Source organism: Grammomys surdaster, unplaced genomic scaffold, assembly GCF_004785775.1.
Source record: "Grammomys surdaster isolate TR1022 unplaced genomic scaffold, NIH_TR_1.0 274, whole genome shotgun sequence".
In the NCBI taxonomy this organism is placed as follows: domain Eukaryota; kingdom Metazoa; phylum Chordata; class Mammalia; order Rodentia; family Muridae; genus Grammomys; species Grammomys surdaster.
The window spans coordinates 520,504-546,156 of record NW_021604715.1 but is presented as its reverse complement, the minus strand read 5'-3'; the positions used below and the strand labels follow the sequence as shown (position 1 = coordinate 546,156).

General features: G+C 38.9%; 1 protein-coding gene across 1 annotated transcript in view; it reads right to left on the bottom strand.

Annotated features, from left to right (window-relative positions):
- The window catches only part of Adgrg4 (adhesion G protein-coupled receptor G4), an 80,436-nt gene extending 57,094 nt beyond the window's left edge, over window positions 1–23,342 (bottom strand). The window contains exons 1-2 of the mRNA XM_028776901.1: window positions 22,730–23,342; window positions 1,715–7,642 (exon numbers count right to left, since the gene is read on the bottom strand). Of these exons, the coding sequence (XP_028632734.1) occupies window positions 1,715–7,642; window positions 22,730–23,294 (6,493 nt within the window). The 5' untranslated portion in view covers window positions 23,295–23,342. The remainder of the gene's footprint in view (window positions 1–1,714; window positions 7,643–22,729) is intronic.
- Window positions 23,343–25,653: the final 2,311 nt, after the last annotated feature.

Sequence of the window (25,653 nt, the reverse complement as noted above, 5' to 3'; positions counted from 1 at the left end):
GGAAACCTCATCACAAAAAAAGGATAGAAAAAGAAAGAATGAAAAAAGAAAGAAATCTGACTTCTGGCAATTAGCCACTGTAAAGCAAACAAAACAACTTTTTTATTCCTAAATTTTGCTTACTTTAATATCAAGAATCAGCCAGTTTGGCTACATAACCAAGAGAAAAACATGCAGGATGTCATCATCCCATTTTTGCTTTGATTACCTGTCCATTTCCCTGTGTTTCTACATAGTTGATAGACTTGTGGCAAACCTCCTAAATTCTCTTTCATTTGCCAACTGGTTTCCAGCTCATTCAACTGCCACCGCAAATGCTATATGTCTTAATTTAACTTAAAAAATAGTAATTGTTGTCTCCCCATTGCCTTCCTTCCTCATTTAGTTTTCTCTTTTTATGTTTCTCTTGATCTTGTCCTATTATATCTTTATTTTGAATCTTAAAAGTTACAGACCCAAGCCAAGGAAATGGCTCAGCAAATACAATCACTTGCTACCAAGCCCAATGATCTGTTTTTGATTCTTGGGACCCAGGTGCTAGAAAGAAGACATGACTTCTACGAATTGTTCTTTCTCACACAGTGATATGCACATCCCCACATAGATAGATAGATAGATAGATAGATAGATAGATAGATAGATAGAGAACTGGAGAAATGACTCAGCAGTTAAGGACATTTGTTGCTTTTGCAGAGGACCTGGATCCAGTTTCTAGCACCCACATGATGGCTCACAAACCCCTATTTCCAAGGGATCTGATACCCTTTTCTGGCCTCTTTGGGCACTAGGCATTCATGTGTCAAAAATGCATACATGTAAGCAAAATATACATATAAAACAATATAGAATGATACAAATAAAATAAATTAAGCAAAAGTTGCAGAACTGTTCAACATTTGAACAACATGGAAGCTGAATACTCCCTAACTATGGATAACCATCTCTAGCCAGCTAGATATAGGGATTAGAGAGGGCTCAGACCTGCACAGAGAAATTCAAATACAAGGTACAGTTGTGTGTGTGGTTGTTTTGGGGATTGGTGTGTGTGTGTGTGTGTGTGTGTGTGTGTGTCTGTGTCTGTGTCTGTGTCTGTGTTCTGTTGTGTGGTAAGCACCATCAGACCTAATGGCCTATGACTATTTATTTATTTATTTATTTATTTATTTATTTATTTTACATATGGGTGTTTTGTATACATGTGTATCTGTGCACCTTGTTCATGCCTGGTCCCTGAGGATTCCAGAAGAGTACATTAAATCTCCTGGAATGGTAAAATCTCCTAAAACTGTAGTTCTATGGGGGCTTGAGCCTCCGTGTGGGGACTGGGAATTGAACCAGGGTCCTCTGGAAGAGCAGACAGTTCTTTTAACAACTGAGCCATCTTGCCAGGCTTCCCACCCCCAGTATGATTCTTTTACAGGGTAAAGATGTGTGTCTGTGTTCACATGGGCAGAGTCACAGTTGTGACATCAAGAACTAAACAAGGAAAGCTTCAAAACTATATACGGAGTGAAAAGAGCCATCTGTAATATATTTCAATAAAGACAAGAAATATAGCTAGAGAGTTCTGTGCTAGACAAGGTACTTGTGTACCAGTGATCTTAGGGAGATAAGAAACACATACACCCTTCCACCTCTTTTCTGCCTTCAGAGAACTTGGAGAATCCATGGCCTGTTGTTCATGCGCTTTGCTAAGGATATATGAATAAAATACCTGCAGACACTGTGGCAACTGGTGAAGTAGTTGCTTGTGTAAATAGAGATGACACTATGGAGTCCGTCCACTTTGTCTCAGAAGGTGAAGAGACTAGTGGAAACCCAGTTGCTGTAGGATTTGTCATTTCAGTAGACATCAGGGGAAATGAGGCTCCTATAGCTGTGGATGTAGCAGTGGTTATACTCATAACAGAGTCCAGTGTGGATTTAGAAGGAATTAAAGTGTGGGATTCTGATGTAGCTGGGACTTTACTCCACATAGATGCATTTGTAGGAGTAGATGCCGTCAGGGAACCAATAGATTGGTCATGGCTTGTTATAGAAGATGATATACTCATTCTACTAAAGGTCACAGGTTCAGACACAGCCATGGAGTTGTCAGCCACAGTAGTTCTAGAGGATGATTCAAGGAATGTAGAAGTGTGTGGACTGTCATCTTTGGTTTTTGCAGATATGGGCAAAGACGTCAAAGAGTCAGCAGTGATGATGCCCAGTGTAGCTGCAGAAGTGGCTCGGGTAGGCATGACACTTCCATCAGAAAGGGGTGCCATTGTAAAGTTATGGTATGTTGTCATCATGTCAGAAGCTGGAAAAGTAGATTCTGACATTTCTCCTGAAGATGAAGTTAAAAGCTGAGAAGGAGTAGATACGGATGTTCGAGTGTTTGAAGGGAGACTTGATAAGCTCCAAGTGGGGCAGGTAGCCCTGGAAATGACAGAAGGATTTGATGAGAGTGTGGTTCCAGGGGTTACAGGCATGGCTGTTTTCTCAAACGTGTGCAGAATGGCAGCCAAAGTGGTAGGAGGAAATGTGGAAGATCTTGACAATGAAGTACTCTCAGAAATCTTAAAAGTAGGAGGGCTTTCTGATGTGAAAATCGATGGCATCGCTGTAACATCCCTAGAGACTAGACTGATCTGAGATGGTTTGGATGTTGACAGTGTCCCAGGAGGAACGTTCAGAGTCTCTGTTTCCATTCTTTTGGGTGTCATTACCTTTGTTGTGAAAACTGGAAAATGAGAGTCTTCAACTCTGGGTGTCTTTCTGGACGTTGTAAGCAAAGCCTGGGTGATACTAGGTGTGATTCTTGTAGCCCATACTGTATATTCAGCCATTTGAGATGCAAGTGGAAACTTGGCCTTGGTACTATGAGGTGAGTAAAGATGTGATGTCAAAGAAGGTGGAGCTGTACTGGTCTGAGTCCATGAAGGATATAAAACAGGAGCAGTCACAAATGGACTGCTCTTTGTTAGTTCACTCGATAAAATGTCCATCTTTCTGGTATCCAGGGAAAGGTGTGTCAGTGTGGGTTTTACACTTTCTGTCGGTCTAGGGGTCCCTTTAAAGTTAATTGAAGTTGGGGAAACTTGAGTATTCAAGGAAGTATAAAAACTATCTGAAGGAGTAGAGGAAAGCCCACTTGCAGGGACAATGGCTCTAGAATGGGTGTTAATGAGCTCTGTCATCCCACCACTGTTCACAGTGATCCCAGGTAATATGTCCAGTGTGGGAGCCTCATTTTCTTGTGATGGTTGTTGAGTTGTTGAAAGTAACAATGAAAACATGGTCTTTGGAATGGAGGAAATAGCTTCAGTATTCGTAGAACTAGGCAGAGAGGAGGGAGTGGCACCTATAACTGAAGTCTCTATCCCAGCCATACTAATGGTTGGAATCATTTTCATAGATAAAAAATCTCTCTGTGTTGGAGAGGAAACATGTGCAGTTGTGTAACTGAGTGGTACCTCTACCACTAAAGAATTCGAGGAAGTAGAGGAAACCACTGTGTTTTGTGAAGTAGGCCCAGCATGTGCCACCGGTGTGATATTCAATGTTGATGCTTGGGTTGTTTTAGTAGCCTTAGGGGGATGTGAAGACAATGAAGTAAAGGCTGCCCCAAGTCTTGTGGAAGTGTCAGAATAAAGCACTGTAGTTGAGAAATCAGAGTTATTAACTGGCATTGAGAACTTCTCAGACTTAAGTCCAAAGGTACCTATAGAGACACTTTTCAAATTGCCTGAGTGTATTGTTCTAGAAGACTTGGTCATTAGCATTGTAGGGGTGTCAGAAACTTTTTTAGAGGTGAAAGCAGTGACACCGGGGAACAATGAAGCCATTTGGTAAATAGGAGTGGACCCCTCCATAGAAGTCTTCTTAGGAAAGTTTGTTGGTTCATTTGGAACAGAAAAGACTGTAGTGCTCTCATCAGGAGTGATCATTGTAAAATTGGGTCTCAGTAGTCCAGTTGTGAAAGGAGAGAAGGAGTTAGAGAAATTCCCTGTGCTCCCAGAAGTGGAAGAAGCAATCTGTGTTGCTTCAGGTTGTGTCTTAAGTGAAAGTGGGTGTGAAAGAGTTGTGTTGATGAGCACAGGATGTAATATTCTAGTTGTCCTGGAAGTGTCTACAAATGAAGTAGCTAGGTGACCTGTGGCTTGATGAGTCACAGGAGAAGAACTCAAGATCTTTTCTGCAGTCCTGGGAGGATATTCTGAACGGGCACTTGTCCTTTCTTTGTCATGAGACAAAGATTTTGTTACTGTCTGAATTTGCGAAGGGAGCGCTGTTTTCTCAAGACTAGTTGACCCTTCTGAAACATGAACACCTACTATGGTGCTTGAGGTCAAGGTGTGGGCAGACTGTGTGCTCCCAGAAGTAGAAGATGTGGTTAAATTCCCAGAAGATGGATAAGCAGGTAGAATCTCTGAAGGCAAATGTGTTTGGTGGCTGGAGATTTCTGTGGTCTCAGAAAGTTCTGTGTCTGTCATTTCCCAAGGGAAAGAGCTCTGGGAATCCAAAATAAAGGAATTTTTGGATGGAGAAATCTTTGCCACGCCTGTAGTTCTGGGAGTTTTCTCCATGGAGATATTGGTCTGATCTTTGTCAGAGGATACCGTAGAGGTGACAAACACTGACTGTGTGGAGCGTGGTGTATTTACAAAATATGTGGTAGATTCATGGTCTACTGAGGTACTAAATTTATTGGCAAAGGTGTTGGGGGCCATGGCCTCACCACCAGCAGAGGTTTCTATGGGTTCTGAAGCCATACTGACATCTCCACCACTACTAAAAGCATAGGGAAAGCTAAAACTATAAGTTGAACCCTCAACTTGAGATGCAGATGGTGTTGTTACTGATGTCGATGTAGTTGAGCTAGCATAAGTAGAGGATACAATAGTAATGTTATTGGGGGAAGGCATTGAGCAGACAAGAGTGTGCACGGATGGACTTACTAAGTCAGCTGAGCTGGAGGGAATGGTACTTATAGCCTCAGTTACCACATGAGTGGGAGGTCTCAGTGAGGATACCAAAGTCTCTCTCAGAGAGGAAACTGTCATGAGTGCTGTTTTGAAAGAGATTGCTGTGACCTCGGAAGTGGTATGAAGTAGGTCTCTGTGGGTAGACATGGTATCACTGATTGTGGAAGCTGTTGAACTCACTGGTGGCACCAATTCTGTGGTCATTGTCACTGTTGGTAGAGTTAAACCAACCGAGGGCACAGATGTAGTGAAATCCCTGGCCAATGTAGAAGGCTGAGACAAGGTCACCTTAGTCTCATCAAAAACCACCATAGTGGTGGCAGGAGAGGTGACAGCAGAGATATTAACTGGCAGTGAAAACGTGTGTGTAATTGGTTGGGGGGTTACTGAGGAATGAGTAGCGGCAGTCTGTGGAGACAAGACACCAGAAGACAAAGATGCAGCTGTCCTCTGTGAAGGATTAGTGGAGGAAGTGATTCCCAATGTCTTTGTTGTTGAAGAACTCAGAAGTTCAGGTAGTGCCTGCGTGCTCTCAGAATTGGGTGATGAAGCTGAGTTCCCCTTGGATGTCTCTGAAGTCCAATCTACTGTGTAGGTGTGGGTCGAGTTAAATCTTTCCATGGTTCCATTGTGTGAACTCTCAGGTGTGCTTTCCTTCAATTTTGTTGAAAGCCAACTCACTCCCACCTTGGCAGTTACAGTCTCATTATTCAATGCAGTAGTCAAGTTTTCTATATCTGCGAAGGGGGAAACAGTGACAGAAGCTGTCACCATTTGTGCTGATTCATCTGTCGCTTCTGCTTCCAGCATTGCTGAAAATGGAGAAGCCTCAGCTACTGCTTCAATAGTTGACTTTACCTTAGGATGACGGGAAGTAGTTTCTTTTGTCACAGTAGTATAGACTCTTTGTGTTGTTGCAGAAATGGGCAGAGGGGCCATAGTATTACCAAGTGTACTCACACCATTTGTTTCTATTTGTATTGTCTCAGAAATGCTCTTCTCAGTAGAAAAATTTGGTTTAATGTCAGTGAGGGTAGATGTATCCACTAATGGAGTGTCCCTTGATATTGAGGGAAGTTCAGTTACAGCTACTGTCAGCATAGAGTTGTTTTTCAATAGTAAGGTAGTAAGTTTAGACTCAGGCCGGCTGGCTATAGATGTGATTCCAGAAACACTTGTGAAATTACTAAGCCACTGGGATGTTGGTTTGAATAGAGATGTTGTATAACTGGCTGTAGTAGCATCAGAGGTGGTAGTCGCCTTGCTCTCTGTGGATGCTTCACTTGGTGTGATGGTAGTAGTCATGGATGAATGGTGTATATTAGTGGTATTACCTTGGAATGGTAATGTGAGAGTTTCATTAGGCATGAATGTGGGTATGGTAGTTGTATTTATAGAGGTCAACAGGATGTGACCTGACTTAGACGTCCAAGAGGTCTCATTGGTGAACTGATAGTCACTTTTAATTGTTACAGATGTAAGACCTGATTCAGATGCATTGTATGTAGAAGGTGATTTAGTAGAAATCAAAGTAAGCATGGCCTCATCAGTTGTGGGTGTATCCTGGGTGTATACTAGCTCTTCCATGGTAGGGAAGAGTGAAGCTTCAGCCAATGTATGATCAAGTTTGGTTCTGGGGGTTATGGTTGGATGTGTACTCTCAGCATCAGTAACTATCTGTTTATCTTGAGTTCTGGTGATTGGAGTAGAGGTAATAGAAGAAAGGGCCATGGACGAGGTTTCTTTAGGCATAAAGGTAGATATAGCATCCCCCATGCTGGGTGAAGAGATATCTTGGAAATTTGTAGAGATTGACTCTGGTTTCACTGTCTCCATAGGCAACACTGAATGGACTGTGAATGGCATTTCTGCATCAGTTGTTGACAAGGTAGATGCCACCTGAATTTCAGGAAATGTAGCATTCACAGGAGAAGCTGTGGAGGTGAGCAAAGACTCTGGTGGGAAGGTTGATAAAATCCCAACATCAGTAGTAATAGGTGAAGTTTCTTCTAATGTGGTCCAAGACACAGTTCTAGCAGCTGAAGATACAAGAAATTCTTGCCCAGATTTAGAGGTATGGAGTATAGCAACATCTGTGGATTTGTGCTTGGAACAAGGTGTTGTAGCTATGGATGTTGATTCATTCAAGAATAAAGTTGTCTTCCCAACAGCTGACTTGGATTTAGTTGCTGGAGTTTCAGATACAATATAATTCTTAGTAAATACAGATGTGTCAATTAAATCAGTAGCTGCAGTTGAATGAAAGATCTCAGTAGCCATGGCGTCCACCATTTTTGTAGTCCTTGTTTTTCCTAGATATGAGTGTTCTGTTACGTTTGTGGAGTTAGCAGTAGTATGAATAAGTGTCCTCTGGGTAGGCAGAGGGGTGGCTGTTGAAGTAAACAAAGTATCTGTTGAAAATGTAGCTGTCTTGGTTGTAGATCTCTTTAAATCTTTGAATGTACTTCCTGTTGCTAAAGGTGAGGGTACTGTATTATAATATGATATGGTTGTATGATTGATTGTAGAAACAGGCATGCCTTCTGGCAACACTGTGGATGAATGTGCAGTCTTGTGTGGGTTGAGCCCAGTAGTTTGGGAAGAAGTTGCTACGTCTGTTTGCTGTGAAACATTTGTACTCGTTTCTTGAATTGTCATATTTTCAGAAACAACTGAAAAATCAGAAAGCATGTGTTACTTCAGATTCAGCCTTGGAAATTAGGGACAATTCTTTAAGAAAGAGCTCTATAATTTCTTTTCATTTTAAAGAGAGGTAAGCATCAGATATAATCATGTTGTTTGATTACTTAATTTTTCTTAAGATGATTTTCTACTTTGTAAATCTCTATCTGATTTTCATAATAACCTGGGTAAATAGTAGGACGACATCTATTACGTAGTATCTGCATAAAAGATATGGGCACTTGTACAAAACTGTACACTGATTGAGGTGATTCACCTTTGGAAAGGTACCTATCAAAACTCATGGAAGAAGAAATCAATAGCTTGATTAGTTCACATCCATTACTGAAACTCAATTGTGAAGTTAAACAGCTTCCCTCAAAAAAAAAAAAATCTTCCCTCAAACTTCAGGGTTAGATTCACACAGATTCAGTTTTAGAATCTCACTCCATAGCTTGCGTTATTACAGCCTTAGTCTACCTCTCTGTGCCTCAACATCTTCCTTTGTGGTATTAAAATCATAACTCCACCTTAGAAAAATTCTCTGAGACTTGGGCGAGTTACTGCATGTGAACCATCAGGCTTAGTGTCTGGTGCATAGAAAGTAATTTTAAAAATAGTTGCTCTGATTTTGAGTTGATTAAATCTCTTTTTCTTTCCTTTTTCACCACAAGGTAGGGCCCTGCTTTGTAGACCAGACCAACCTCAATTCCTCACCTTTCTGGTTCAAGGGATTACACGTTCACACTCTGATGACCAGCTGCCTTGGTCAAATTTTTATCAGTCATTTGAACACTGAAGATCAAAAATGGTCTTATCTCTGGAACCTCAAGGTTAAATAGTCTTGACAGCTTATGTGTGCACATATGAATATATATTTATTGGTTACGCATCTTTGTGTATGTTGTAAATTTGTAGTATGAACATTATAAATACATATAATAGGATTTTCAAAGGCTGTGGTAAAATAAATACAAACTTTAATACTTCTAGCACTCTATCATAGTGTCTGTTTTTCCCATATGACAGTGCTTTGAAGACCATACAAGCGCAGTTTATATTCCCTTTCAAGTCAATTAAACTTCACAAGTAAGGTGAATATTATTAGAAGTCCTTTGAAAAACAGAAAGCTTTCTAGCATGTTTTCTTACTTTAAAGAATTCATACTCTTATTGGAAAAGTTACACATTGTTGAAATATTTTGCTCATTTTTTAAGACAAGGTCTCACTATTTAATTCAGACCTAAAACTCATTATGTCACATAGGTAAACCTAAATCAGGATCTTCCCATCATAACTTTCCAAGCACTGGAAAGCACAGGTATGTGCTACCACATCTGGATTGAATCATTTTCTTTAAAAAAAAAAATAGACAAAATAACATTTTAAGCAAAAGAGTAAAATGATGGGATTTCTAATAAAGCCAACAATGGGATATAATCAGGCTCCAAATATCTTTGAAGTATAATAGAAAATCAGGACAGCAAAAGAACAAAACTGCCCCGAAGATAATGAGAAATGAATATGGATGGTGGAGGAAAAGGTCAGTCTAGCTAGGAGTGAAAGGCATTACGTATTGAGTACTGGTGATAAAGTCTACAGATGAGGCTGGGACCTGAAGGGGAGGTAACATGATTTCATGGACGGAACATGTATTCCAAGCCAAGTGCTGTTCCTCATGCCATCTTGATTGATGCACTTTTGGGGGAAATATAATAATTATCTCTATTTCAAAAGTGAAGAAACAGAGCACCAGAAGCTTCACACAGTTGGCCCTATTTCATCTTGGAAATTCAAGGTTCCTCATCTGTTCATCTCCTCTGTACCTTTATTTGCATATTCAAGCATGTATGGACCCAGTCACAAGAGGATTCATTTCTCTTTCTAAAAACTCAGGATAGCCAACCTCAAATGAGCCTTCCACACCGCCTCCTACTACGTCTCTCTGTTCAGTTTATGCTGCTATTCTATAATAACCCTTTCAAACATGCCCCATTGTCAAATACCACCTCCACATGTTTATCAGATAATCATGCCTCCTGCTTCAAAGGAAAAAGTAATTGAGATCATCAGACAGAAGTTCAACTGTAATTTAGATCCTGTCATCCGCTATTTCTCAAAGTTTGCCTTTCTTTTCCCTAATGAGCCTTTCCCTCCTGCTTTAAAACTTATTCTCCTCTCTTGCAATAAAAATGAAAATGATCCATCTCTCTGGCCCATCTCTCCCCATCACATCTAAAATTCTTTAAAGTTATTTATGCCTGATGTCCCCACTCCCCTGGCTCCTTACTTGGAACAAGCATTGTTCTAATCTCTCTCCTCTTATTCTATGTTTTTTTACCCACCTACATTATCCAGTTACATCAACAAGTTCCATCTCTCTCTAGGCCGGATCTCTATTCTGAACTCTACACTTTTAAAAACCAATCTTTTCCTTGGCATTATCTTTTGGCTAGCTCATTAATATCTCAGACTGAACCCTCCTTAACTTGAACACATTATCGTCTGCCTGTATTGGGTCTTTTAGTATTTCTTTATTGAGTAGTCCATTCAGTTATGTTAGCCCAACCATTCTTCAGGTGCCGCTTTCATTCTCTCCCTCCTGCTCCATAACTAATCACCATGTCCTAGGTATCATACCTACTATATAGTCTTTAATCACATTAATTTCTTTCAGTCTTCATCACGTACCTTTCAACAGCATCATGTCCTCCTTTTGTTTGTACGTTTTTCTATTATTTTTGAGATTATAATATAATTATATTGTCTCTCCTTTCTCTTTATCCTCCACAATCCTCCCATATACCTCTCCTTGCTCTCTTTCAAATTCATGGCCACTTTTTTCATTAATTGTTGTTATGTGCATATATGCATATACAAATATATTCCTAAATATAATCTGCTCAGTCTGTATTACATTACTTATGTGTATGTTTTGAGGCCTGACTATTTGATATTGGCTAACTAACTGGTGTGTAATACCCTGGAGAAGACAGTTTCTCCTGTTCTCAACACTACTTAGTTACCTGTGAAGTCTCAGCCACTACTCTTGAGTGTCTTCCATTCTGTCTCATATGTAAATAGAAAGAACATTTGAAAATGTGAATCTCACATACACAATTGAGTACACACACACACACACACACACACACACACACACACTGAGTTCCCTTTAATGTTTTCCATTACTCACAGAGTAAAGGAATATATTACTTAAAGGAGCCTAACTGTGCATGCTTGAGTTCCTACCTACCCAGCTCCTGTAAATTTATGTTAAACCCTACCCTTCCTTCCAAGCATCCATCCACAACTCTCACCTCCCCCAGTGCTTAATGTTAACTTCCACCATCAGAGCTTTACATGTGCTGTTGCCACTGTTTACACCTTCCCCCATAGTTCTTCATGTCAGTAACATCTACTCAGCCTTCAGGTATCAGCTCATTTGTCACTTCTTCAGAAAAGCCTTCCTTCCCAAATACCCATGATGAGCTCAAACTAATCTATAGAGGAGTGCTGTGCTATCACGTCCTCTTCTTTGTAGCAGTTATCACAGCTGCAGTTTTACTTGTGTACAACATGGCTGCCTTCCTCAGGAAGACATATGGACCAAAGCATCATCTTTTACTGTGCACCATTGTAAACTAAGGTTCTAGTGAATGCCGAGACCATGATAGGTGTTCAGTACTGAAATTTTGGCTTACTAAATAAACGGAAAGGGTGAGGTCAAAATAGCAGCGTGGCATGGTACCAAAGAAGGTTAAGAGACAAAGGAGACAGAGTGCTCAGAAGTTATGCATTTCGCTTTTGGGGAAAATCACAGAGGACTGATGATGTTAACAGAAAAAAGAAACCATCCTATTTCTTAGACCTGCATGTGTGCAACTTGAGGTAGGAGTGAAAATGGCACACAGTAAACTGCACAAGTGAGTCACAATCGCTCTTCAATTCGAGTCTGTCAAAATAAAATCATGTGTATTCATCTTAGACAAATTGGCATTTTGAATTCATCTTCCTGAGAAGCATATTATCTATGATGTAGAAATAATTATGGCAGAAGACAGCTACTAGCTTATGCCACAGCCTTGATCATAATTAATTCTGCTTGCATATACAGAAAATCTGAAGTGTGTATAGAACGCTTGAAGATCGTTTTGTCATGAGAAAGTAAAAGAATCAGAAGTCTTCAATCAACTATATAAACCAGTTAATTAAACTACAATAGTAAAGGGGAAAGTCAAAATTAACTAAGCGGTACATCTTGCCTTAAGCTAATGAGAATATTGTTTTTATCATCAGAGTTATGTCCTGTCAGGGCTTGTCAGAGGGGCATTTTGTTTCATTAGCACACAATTTCAAGATTTCTGCTTTTAAATGTAGCCAAAATCATAAGCAAAAGGAAGAGTGGCAAGACTTGGGGTTCCAGTTTTACAGTGATTTCATTTCAGCCTACTGGATTTGCAACTCTCTGCCTAAAGTATCACTTCTAACACATACAAGGTATGTGGCAATCAGAAGCTTGAATCATCTATGAATATGTTAAAACTGCTGATATGAAGAGTTCACAATTCTCACTCCCTTAGTAATTGAACTGCACTCAGATTTTTGGGGTGTTTGTTTTTTGTTTGGAGGGGTCCTTAAATATCACCAAAAAACCTGTTACCTACTTAGACAACATTCAGAGCACTATTAAAGTAACCTGTAGGGCTGGAGAGATGGCTCAGTGGTTAACAGCACTTTCTGCTCCTCCAGAAGTCCTGAGGTCAATTCCCAGGAACCACAGGGTGGCTCACAACCATCTGTAATGGGGTCTGATATCCTCTTCTAGTGTGTGTCTAAAGACAGCTGCAGTGTACTCATATAAATAAAAAATAAATCATTAAAAAAATAAAGTAACCTGTAATATGTAGTGGGAAACAGTCTTAATTTTTACAAAACGGGATAAGACACAGAAATTATTTTATAAGAAAGAGCTGAATCATAAATATAACTATTTTTCCTATTTCCTGTAAGCATATCAAAAAGGAAACAAACATTTAGGGAAAAAACTGTTACTAAAACAAATTTGCAAAAAGAAGGCACATGTCCTTAAACCCAGTACACCAAAGACAGAGAGGGGTAGGTGAACTCTGGTGTTGAAGGCCAGCCTGGTCTCCATAGTGAGTTTCAGGACAGTCAGGACTACATAGAGATACTATGCTTCAAAACCAAAAGGAAATAAAGGCTTAGATAATTGTCAAGCAGTTGGCATTTTAAATAGCATAGATGGCTTAGGAAACAATTTTGTATTGATCCTTGTTAACCAGAAGCTTGGGTTTATATATTTCAGAAAACTTCCTATTGAATCTTTCAGATGCAAAGACTTTTCTATCTTTTTTTTTCCTCTGCAAAATTATTAATGAAGAGTCAAATCTTTATTCATTGAAAATCACAGAATTTTAGCTCACTTACTGATTGAGTTGTTTGGGGTTTTGGTGTTTAGGGTTTTTAAGTTCCTTGTATATTCTTGATCGTAACTTCTGGCAGGTATATAATGAAGATTTTCTCTCATTGTAGGAGCTATCTCATTCTCCACAGGTTCCTTTGCAAATTCTTTTAATGCCAAACTACCTAATCTGCCAATTCCGAACAATAGTTTCTGAGCTCTTAGAGTCCTTTTTGGAAAGATCTTCCTCACACCTATTATCTTGAAGTGATTCCACTCTGGTTTCCTTCAGCAGCCAATAAGCACATGAAAACATGCTCAATATTTTTAGGGAAAAGTGAATTAAAACCATACAAATCTTGGCTCACCCCAGTCACAATTTCAATCACTGAGAAAACAAGTATCAACTAATGTTGTCAAGGGTATGGAGGAAAAGGAACATTTACGCAAGTCTTGGTAAAAGTACAAACTGGTCCAGGCACCATGAAAATCAGTATAGAGGAATGAAAGTTTCTATTTAAAAATCTAAATATGTAACTACCATATAACCCAGCTCAACCATGCCTAGGTATATATCTGAAATAATCTGAGTCAGCATACCACAGACACATCTGTTTACCATAGCACTCTTCATAATAGCAAAGTTATAGAATAAGCCTAGCTGCTGCCAAGTGATGGATGAATAAAGAAAATATCCTATATGTACATAATGGAGTTCTATTCATCTATAAAGAAGAATTGTGCCCTTTGCTAATAAATGGATACAACCAGAGATCATCATATTAAAGGAAATAAGTAAGACAGGAAAAGACAAATATATTTTCTCTCATTTGTGAATCCTAGAATTCTTTTTATATACAAAAATTATATGCATCTATACATATATATGATAAAAGATGAAAAGAGGCTGGGAGAAGAGACTAGAGGGACAGAGAAAAGATGAACTAGCACCCCTAAATGCACGCCCCCCAAATACGTCAAAGCCAAGAGAAAGAAATGCAAAGACTGTACTCAAAATAACCAAGGAGAAACAACCATTGATAGTAAGAAGCTAAGTTCTACAAATGCTGAACAGCACAAAAACCAGCAATCATCCAAATAGCACCAGATATACATTTCAAAGGAGGGCATCACACTGCTAAACTAAAACATTACAGTGAACTTGCTAGCCCAGGAATTGAAAACCAATGGGGAGCTCAAATTACAGCCATTCCCTGGAACAATATCCACCTTAGACTTGTTCGTGTTATCAATAGCTCTTTAAAACAGGAATCTGTTAAGAATGGGGGAGATATAGCAGTCATCCTGGGGGGTGGAATTTTACATCAAAAAGACTGAATAGGAGATTTTGGGAGATTTTTCTGACATATAGGAACCCAAACTTCCATGGTTAAAATAGAGCAATAGAAAAAGCGTTATTTCCTCGGCAGTCTCTGGTATTTTCAATTGCTAAATCCAGCAATCTGTGACAATGGGATAGCAAACGTGTTCAGGGTCATTAGTGTGCAATATGAGCTGATTGGGAACATAAACCGCCTGGATAATTTCATTGGTGCTCTTAATCCACGTGTACTTTGTGTTTTATTAAATTAAGCAGTGCAAACTTTCTCTATAGCCATCATTCTGGAGATGTTACATTTACAGGACTTCCACTTCATCAGTCTGTCTCTTTTCTCCTTGTGGTAAAGATTTTTTTCTTATGGCCTCTAAATGGTATACTTATCGCCATTGAATATAATGGCTATCCTGCTTAGAAATAAAATTTCCCAAGTGATTGAGGCAGCTACAATGCTAACTATGTCCGCTCCATCATTTTGACACATGGTGTCTACACACACACACACACACACACACACACACACACACACGAGCTTCTACTTCCTGAGAACTGGTATTAAAAGAAAGACACATTTCTCAACTGGACAAGCTGACATAGATTCACTTTTCCCGCACCTCATCACTAAGTACAACAACAAGCCCTTCGGGGGTCAAACAGCCCCATTCACAGGGGTCTCATATCAGATATCCTTCATATCAGACATATATATTACAATTCATAACCATAGAAAAATTACAATTATGAAGTAGCAACGAAATAATTTTATGGTTAGGGCTCACTACAACATGAGAAGCTATATTAAAGGGTCACATGAGGAACTATATTATATTAGGAACATATAACTGCAACAGGAATTAGGAGGCGTCTGGACTAAGATTTAAGAAAGCAAGCCGGGTCAGCACCTACCACTTCATCATCCAGGCAAACAAGCTTTTCTTTCCTTCTTTCTTTTTTCTCTTGTTGCTAAAAGCTCCTTTTTTATTTTTTTTAAATATTTTAAGTAGATAATGCAGTCACATGGTTCAAATAGGGTTTTTAGCAACAGCGTATGATCCAAATAGGCTCACTCTCCTTCTGGATCAAATAGGAGGCTACCCAAATTCTACAAGCCTGACACCATCAGCAAAGAAAACTGGGAGTCCTGCTACCAATAAGCAGTCAAAAACCAGCTCTCTGCTCCTGTCAGGACTGAGTCCCTGTAAACACTTGTTTGATAGCACCTGGTCTGGGAAGACTTTTTCTCCCATTGCCCCAAGGGTGTCTGTACCCATAGAGAAACACAAACTCAAAAAGAGATCACGCTAGAGTCAATAGCTTCAAGTGCTCTGCCCCAGGCAGCGTCTTTGTCTCTGTAGCCCTGAGCTCTTTCTCCTTATTGGTGGCCTGGCCCCGGGAGCTTGATGGAAGGCTTCCTTTTTTTTTCCCTCAGAGACACAGAGAAAGCTAATTCAAGAAACATCACCAATAAATCCTACAGCCCCACTGTGAGATAATCTGGACATCCTTCCTGAGGAGAACCTTTATGTTTCTCAAACAGACAGCACCACCAGGGACCCATGGGAGCCACTGAATCACAAAATAAACAATGTAAGACAAAGTAACACTGTAGGGACTCTAAAAATTAATCCATAGTTAGAAGTATAGCCCACAAAGGTAGATTAAGACTTGTGTGCTAAACAGTTGCCTGCTGAAATTAATTTTTTGAAATAAGACTCAGACTCTCCTCACATTGACAAAAGAACCAGGACACAAACCCAATTAGAATGAGAAAAGACAATCAAGTCATACTAACACCAAGAGGAACCAGATGTTAGAACTATCTGACCAAGATGTTTATTGAATTTTATTGTCAAAAATTTATTGTACAAAGTAATGGCTTTTGTCATAACATTTCCATGCATGCATATAATGTATAATTACTCATATTTGCCATGCCCTTACCACACCCCTCTCTAAGCCTGTTTCTCTTCTCTAATAGTCATATCCTCATCTGTTCCATTTTCTAGATTCCACCCATGAGAAAAAAGCATGCTATATTCAGCTTTGTCAATCTGGCTTAATCTGCCTAATGTGACAATACAAAAATCTTTAACAAAATATTAGCAGCCTAAATGCAGCTGTCTGTAGAAGTTCTATACCATGGTCAAGCGGTGTTAGATACAGATATGGGAGGCTTGTTAAACACTGGGAAATCCATCAGCATAACCCACCATATCAACACATTAAAGAGGAAAATGACATGCTCTTACCAATTGATGCATAGAAAGCATTTGACAAAAATCTCACATCCATTCATGATAAAATCTCACTGTGGGTAAGGAACAGAAGATATTTGCAGCAACTTGAAAAGAGAATTATTAAGAAACCCACAGCAGGGGACAGAGAGCTAGATAGCTCAGAGGTTGAGAACACTAGCTGCTCTTCCAGAGAACCCAAGTTCCATTCCCCGCTCATAGCTAATAATCTGCAACTCCACTTCCAGGGGACTCAATTCTCTCTTCTGACCTCTGGGAGTACTGGGCATCCAAATAGTGTACAGTCGTGCACACGGAAAAAGCACATTTCAATAAAAAGAAAAGTTAAAAAGAAAAGAATCCTAAAACAAACATCAACTATAATGGTGAAAGACTGAATGTTTTCCCACTAAGATTGGGAATAACGCAAAAAGTCTCACTACATCTATCTAAAGCAACATAGGCAAAAGAAATAAAAAGTTCAGGGTTAACCCCAAAACTGTGATCCATAAAAATAAATTGATAAATTAGACTTTTCACAACTGGAAGCTTCTGTCCTGTGAAAACTCTTATGAGAGATACTTTTAAAATTCAATTCAACAATCATTGGAATATATAAAGAACTTTGGAAACTAAGTTGGGTGGCTGGGGAAGGGGAGCAGGTCTGGGAATAGTTGGGGGTGGGATGGATATGATCAACAATGTATGAAATTCTCAACGAACTAATAAAATCCAACAAATACCAGTTTTTAAAAACTAAATGGTAAAAACAAACAACTGCCCTATTTTAAAAAGCAAAAGACAAGAACATTTAACAAAGAGATGTCAAGTACAGGGAAAGGATGCTAAACATCATTGGGCATCAAGAAAATGCAAATCAAAACTGCCATGAAATCTCACTACACATTTACATACATGATCTCTATAGGCAGCACAAAATGCTGGCAAGGAAGCAGAGAAACTGGGTTACTCTGCCATTGTGGGTAGGAATGAATGTTCACCTGTACACCAGTTCTTTATAAAACTAAACCTGCAACTACCACATGGTCCAGAAGTTTCACTAAGCACTTAACCAGAGAGGAACAAAAACTTTGGTTTATACAAACCCTATACAAAACATTCATAACATTTTTGTAATAGCCTCAAGTTGGAATCAGTCCAAGTATTCTACACAATTTCAAAGGTTAGGAGAACATTTGTAAACCATCTATATCATCTACAATGAAAAAAGCAAACTAGGAATACATTGAACCACCTACTCTGCAGAGAGACTGTGGGTGGAGGAGGTCACACTTTAAAGGCCACATGCTGTAGAATTGCATTCCTGGATATTTTTATATTTATTTATTAATTTATTTCTGTGTATGGGTGCTTTGTCTTCATGAAAATCTGTGTACCACGTGCATATCCAGTACCCTCACAGGTCAGAAGACAGCAAGGGATTCCCCATAACTGGAATTGCAGGTGGTTTATGAGCTTCGAGGTGAGTGCTGAGAACCAAACTTAGGTCCTATGTAAGAGCAGTCAGCTCTCTTAAGAACTGAGCAGTCTCTCAAGCCCCATATTTTTATGTTTTTGAGATGAGAAAAAATTAGAAATACAGGACATCATCATCAAACAACAGAGACTCAAGAAAACCATGTGTGAAGGTCAAGGATGGACAGGAGCTGGGTACAGTAATTCAAAGTTCAGCATGAGGAAGGTCTACGGTATAAAAACTACTCAAGCTTGACTTGAATGGTGGGTCCACCAATGCACACATAAATATGTACTGTATAACTAGAGAAATCTGAAAAATATCAATCCATTAGAGCAACATCAGTATCCCTTTCTTGTACTGAAGTCTTCCATAATGTTGCCATTGAGGCAAGCAATGTGAGATACACAAGGAATCTCCAACTGCACTGCCATCTACAATTTTCATTAAAATTTTTGGTTAAAAACAAAACAAAGGGTGGGATTGGGAAGATGGCTCCATGGATTAAAGCACTGGCTGCTCCTCTAGAGGACCCAGGCTCAATTCCTAGTACCCACATGGCAGCTCACAACCCTCTGTAACTCTAGTCCCAGGGGATCCAATGCCCTCTTCAGCCCTCCTTGGTCACTAGGCATGCACATGGTAACAGAAATACATTTAAGTAAAATATCATATACATTAAAGAAATAAACCAACAAATATTTTAAAAAGAACAAAGCAAATATGAAGTTTTGTATTGCCCAGGTAGTATAGCAATAGCAAATCTCCTCTTGCACTGCAGGGACCCAAAAATCCACAGGATCCAGCCTCCCTATTTTGCCACCTCCATTTTGTTTCTTTTTGTAAACAAGTGATCACTTCATCAATTATATACATGAGCCTCACTGTATGGGAAGGTAGGGATAATCCATGCAAAGTCATAGGGGCCCGTGGACTTAATTGCCATTTGCTCTTTCACTCTAGATTAAATTGTGTTAGTATAATCATTTGGAGCTTGAGACCAGAGGTATAGAGTAGCTGAATATTTATGAGGCATTTTGTGGCAGATGTACCTGCCAACAGAATATTAAGTAGAACATTTACTAAGATACCAAATTCTGGTTGTGATTTGGATATATCAACTCATATTAAATCTGTGTGTTGTTCTAGCTCACGCACTGCATCTGGCTTTTCTTTCAATCATGACCTCTGTAAATATAATTCAATGTGTTGATTAGATTTGTGAAAACTAATGGTGACCAGAAACTGCCACAAACAGATTTGCCCCTGAGGTATGAAAATCCAAAATGAGTATCTTTGAATAATAAGAAACTGTTTGGCCAAAATTGTGCTTGATTTCAGTTTTCAAGTAAGGAAATGAAAAAATGAAATCTTGTGTGAGAGAGACAGGCTACAGACTCCATCTATGAATCTTTAGAATGCCACCCTGTGCAGGAGAATACCAGTGAGGGAGGTCAAAGTGAATTACAAACTCTTCATGCTTATCTTTCCTGATGAAAAACAAGGATAGCAGAAAGAACTGATGTACAAAGGCAAGACCAAATTGCCTGTTAGCTGTAGAGCCCATCACCACAGAACTGTATGAGAACTGATAACTGAATAGAGAGATTAATAGTGAGCCAATCAAAGGCCTTTAGAAAGTACACTGACTACAGTCCATCTCTGCATATTTCAAGAATGGACCGTTCATAAAGTAATTCAAGGCAGCTGGGGAATTCTATCAATTAATAAAGCTCAACAAATCAATGCCTCCACAGATGGAGGACTGCTCTGCTTTTAATAGACCGTAGATTTCTCAAGATGGACTCAATCCACATAATTTCATTCTGTTCAATAGAAGGGCTTTCTCAAATACATAACTAAGAGGAATTTGATATCTGTATCTTTGGAAGATTCATTGTCTTCAGACGTTTACACTTTAGAACAAATTCATTTTTGCATCATCTGTCTGAATGGAAATTAAGAGAACCTAAGTTTGTCATTGATGCTCAGTGGTTGCCACAAGGATTTTTGTTACCACTTATTACTCATAAAAAACATAATAGAACTTTGGTGAAAGGAGAAAACTAGAAGCAAAAGTTTCTTCAGATGATTTGAATTTGCGGACTCTTACTCTACTGTATCCTTCAATAGCCTATACCCCAAAATAATCAGGGTGCTCTACATTTTCTGAAATTGAAGTATCTGTTCTGGTAAATCATATACATATGTGTGTATGTGTGTGTGTGTGTGTGTATGATACATATAATTATTTATATATCATATGATATATATGATCATATGATATCATATGATATATATGATACATGCATGCAGGAGACTATCTAATGATCCCAATAGTGAAAAATGAAATATTCATGTCTAAACAAAAGTTCTTTTTCTGCATGCGTATCTAACAATTGTTACTTTTGAGGTGAGTCACTTTGCATAAGGGATTGAAATCTCTATGGAAAAACTGAAGGGAAAGTTTTACTTTGTATCCTTTCGCATTGTTAAATACATTTTATTCACAACCATGTATATTGCATTGCAAATTTTTTTAAAATAAAAAGAAGCTTCAATCTTCCCCAGAAATAGATTTGTAATTACTGGCACCTTTACTATTATTATTTATCACCACACTGATTAAATATTCCTGAGTTATCTTCAACTGTCATGAATACTTGTTCATTAAACCCAGATAGGGTTCATGGTTTTCTGTTACATGTTCCCCCAAAGCCTTGTTCTCATGAATATAAATATATATGTATATATATTTTATGTGTAAATAGATTTATTGAGATTTGTATCATAGTAATGTGCTCATTAAAATTTATTTTAGGGGTCATAATCCTTCTATGGACTATAAATAGCAATTTATTAGACAAAAGCTAAAGCTAGGCATGTTGTAATCACTCATAGTTATCCACCATTTTCCTAGCTGTCATATGGTCAAAATAGAAATAGAAGACATTTTATGCTATTACCCTGCCTTTAGTGGTAAGGACGGCAGTGACTCCAGCTGCTTGCCTCCTTGCCGCAGGTGGGTTATCAGCACCAGAAATCCCCTGTACAGGAAGTTCTTAAGACCCTATAAGCTCATAAGGGGAAGACACAAAGTCTCCTTAAACCAGTGGTTCCCAACTTGTGGGTCTCAACCCCTTGGGGGATGTCAAATGACCTTTTCACAGGGTCACCTAAGACCACTAGAAAACACAGATATTTACATTCCATTATTTCATAACAGTAGCAAAATTACAGTTATGAAGTAGCAATGAAATAATGTTATGGTTGAGAGTCACCACAATATGAAGACTGTTTTAAAGGATCACATCATGAGGAAGGTTGAGAACCACTGCCTTACGGTCTTGCATGCTGTGGGAATAAAAGGTACACGGACCTTGTGACTAGACACAGCTCTGTTCAAATGCCAGCCACACCACTTATGTGACCTTAGAAAATGTTTGTAACCTCTCTTTTCTCATCTATAACATGCCCTGACTTTGGTAAGAACTTAGTAAAAGGCAGAAACCAATATTATTAGAATAGATTTGAAACTATTCTAATAATAACCCCGAAGCCTCTGTCTTCAGGGGATAAATCTGCTTTAGAGGACCTCAAGTGCTGACCTCAAGTGCTTTTTCAACTCAATCTAGGCTACTCTGGCCCTCAGTTTAGGACCTTCTATTCAAAGGTTAGAAAGAATACTTGTAGAAACATGAATAGTAGAGGGAACATTTTCTACTCTTGCTTAATTATCATTTTCAGTAATGTTTTTCTTCTGTTTGTTATGTTGGAATATTTTATCCACAAGGACCCAATCAGCTCAAGATGATAGACTACGTAATAGAAATGTCTAGGTTTTTTTTTTTTTTTTAAAAAGTGAGAGGCTGGGGATGTAACTAGACTTGGTAGCTAGATGTAATGAATGGTTATAAAACAGATCTTAGGCCAAACAAAAAAATAGCTAAGAGGGAAATTAAGATAATTGGCTAAATTTTTAGATCAGCTAGGAATTGAACATTAATGTTGTATCCATGTTAAATTTTTTTCTTTTGTTCATTATGATATGGTTAAGACAATACCTTGTCCTTAGGGAGTATACACTGAGACAAATGGTGGTAATTAGGAATTGTACCTTCTTCTTATAATCAAATGACTCAAAAACAAATAAGGGGTATGATATAAAGGGTGTGTGTGTGTGTGTGTGTGTGTGTGTGTGTGTTTTACAGACATACAGAGATGCAGAGAAAGAGAGAGAAAAAGAGAGAGAGGAGAGAGTGCATAGCTGGAAAATTAAAGACCGAGATGCGGAAGGGGAGAATGATAAAGCATGTGGATGGAAAGGGTTAACCTTTGGCAAGTGTGGGTAACTAATCTATAGATTTTCTTATTCTTCTACATTTTCCATGAGTTTGAAGTTATATTAAAACAAAAGGGAAAAGAAAACAAGTGTTTTCCCTACATCAAAAAGCAGGTGGCAAAATTGTAGGAACCTTGGGCGCCTTGGAGGAAGGCAGAGCCTTGATCTAGGGATGGATAATTTTAGCCTTATTTGTGAGCAGAGCTGTGATACAGCAATTCTACTCATGCTGAGACTAAAAAAATAAAAATGAAGTTACTCACAGCAGCGCAGTCTCCTGTCAACAGTTGGACTTATCTTGTGGATGAGCCAAACATCATCTTCCCAACTAACTACATTTCCATACAAACATGTCATAAACTCCTCATTTTCCAGGATGCGGTCCCAGAGCTGAAAGTAATACAGGCTGCTCGTAAAGCGAGGTATCACAGCTTTAACCTGACCTTCTCCATTCCTGGGAAAGTGCCCCAAGACCAAAGTCCCATTAGGAGACAGGCTATGTGGCTGGTCCATTATTGCAAGTATCCTTTCTTTGTTCCGGAAGAGCTCTAATCTGCCCTTCACACCATCCCATACCAAGCACAGGGTATGCCAATGAAATGGAATCAGGTGATAACTGACATAAAAGGTCTTGCCAAAGTTGTACAGTATCAGCTGTTGATGGTCTCCTGCAAGTCCAAGGTTTACATCTTCGCTATCCAGGAGCGCGTTATTAGTAATGTAGAAGAAAGCCATCCAGTAATGTGAGCTGTTAGTCATCGATATCAGATCAATACATGCTGTGAGTTGGCTGAGTTCAGGCATGGTGTTGGTCAGGCTAACATACATCTCGCCTTCACTATAAAAATCCAGCCTTTTTCCTTTCAGTGAAAGTGAATCTGTCCAAATTTGGAGAAAAGAAAAAGAGAAAACAAATGAATTTCAGTTAATTTTTTTCCTATCATCTTTGGCTGTATAGTCAAATTGTACAATAAAATTATGAGTCAATCTTGATGCAAATAAGGAAATAGTAGATACACAAAAATCATCTCTATTTGACATTGACATTGATGTGTGATTCTTTTGGCAGAAGAATCTCTCCCTAATTCTATTTTGCCTGGGCTAATATGAAAAGTTAGCTTAGTGTCCCCAAGCACAAACCAACTGAACAGTTTAAAGACAGTTAGAAGTACATGGTGGAGAAGGCCAAGGAAAGGCAGCTGGACTTCAAATTTGCTATACAATCTTCATACATACAATCAAAATTCCACCCACCTAACTGCCTTAGTACATTCCTGATGCAATAGCAATTTGTTTCTCCAATGCCTTTTTCTGAGCCAAATTACAGATTTCTTCTGCCTCTTGAGACTGCTTCTCACTGAAAGACCCTGACAAAGGATTGCAGTCTTCATAGCTGGACAGCATAGAAGCTCTGGAGTTTCTGCTGAGCCTCAGAAATAGTAGACATGGCTCTACCCAAGGGCATCCTTCCATATCCTTCCTAAGGCTCACATTGGCTTAAATACCTCAAGGCATCCACAGAACCAGTTACAGACAGCATGGGAGGCTTGGTTTTGGCATTCATCAGCTTTCTGACCTTGGCCTCAGTGTTTGCTTCAGAAAAATGAAGATTTGGAGTGAAAGGATTATATATCTGCCTTCAGAAGGAGCCATCGTTTACATTAGGGTCTATACCAGATAACCCCTACCTCCAAAGTCTTTTAAGATTATTTGAAGATTACGTGAGATGGTATTCACAAAGTTTTTCAAAACATCTCTGAAACATCTCATTGGTACCCTTTTTTATTTATTCTTCTGCAATTGTTCTTTGATCAAAGTTTCCATTATTCTCTCTTATCCATTTCCTTCCTCCCACCAAATCCTTTCTTCCAAAGTTCCTTCCCTACTTTCCTGCCTATTTTTTACGAATCCATTCCATTGAATAAGGGTTGCATGCATGAGTATGTGAGATATATTTGCTCAAATGTGCCAGTGGCTATACCACTGAGGAACCCAACTCACTCTCTATATAACTTTTAACAGTCTATAACTGCCCTGGGAAGAGGAAGGCCTTATGAGCCCCTCTTCCATCAGTGATGGAATGTTTATGGGCCCAGTCTTGTGTGTAGGTTCAACCTCATGTTCATAGGTGCAGCATCCATGTCCTGTCCAGAAGACAGTATTTCACAATATTCCTTCCCATCATCCTGTTCTTACATTCTACCTTTTCCACAATGTTCCCTGAGCCTGTCTCAAGCTGTGGTACATACTTCCACACATCCTCAACTTGCATGTGTACACATACACACATTCTCATTTGCATGTGCACACACACACACACACACACACACATACATACATACGCTGCACCCACATGCAGGAACTGCTATTGTTCCCAGCTTATGTGATCATATTATCTTATCATCATATGGCTAATAAATTATTAAAGCCACAAGATGAAAATCACCGTGAAGTCCAGGAATCAATGATTGTTAGTTAACATTGTTATTTTTGTTGTTTTTGTTCAGCTCAATAGAATGAAATCAAATCATTTAAGAATGTCACTTATGGTGGGCATTAATCTTTAGGGTTTACTTAGCCCGTTAAAAAGAATATATCAGTGGTTGGGGATTTAGCTCAGTGGTAGAACACTTTGCAGGCCCTGGGTTTGATCCTCAACTCTGAAAAAACAAAAAGAGATAAAAGAATGTATCATAATCTTATATGCTCTCTGGGGGCCTCTTCTCTCTTTAATTCACTAATACAAAGCCAGCTACCAAATGAAATGATCAACTTACAAAATTACAAATATAAAGACTAACAGTATAAAAAAAGTATATCATTTCACTATTTTCAAACATATTAAAAGAATGATGCACTGCTTTTTTCCAGTAGACCAATTTTTATAACTATGTTCTTTTCAGTTAGGGTCTTGGTATATAGCCCAAGCTACCCAAGCTGGACTCAAAACCATGACCCTCACATCTCTACCCTACCCCTTACTGTTCTGGGAATACAAGTATGTGCTACCATGCCCTGCTCTAGTCAAGCTAAAACTTTAGCAAGTTGAGAACACCTAGTATTGACAAGCCTGTGGGGAAATGAGTCATCCTTCCAAGCTGCTGGTGGGAGGGCCAATTAAGAAGCATTTTTGAAGAGCAATTTGTGAATGCCTATGACAATTTTTATTGTGTATAATTGCACGTAT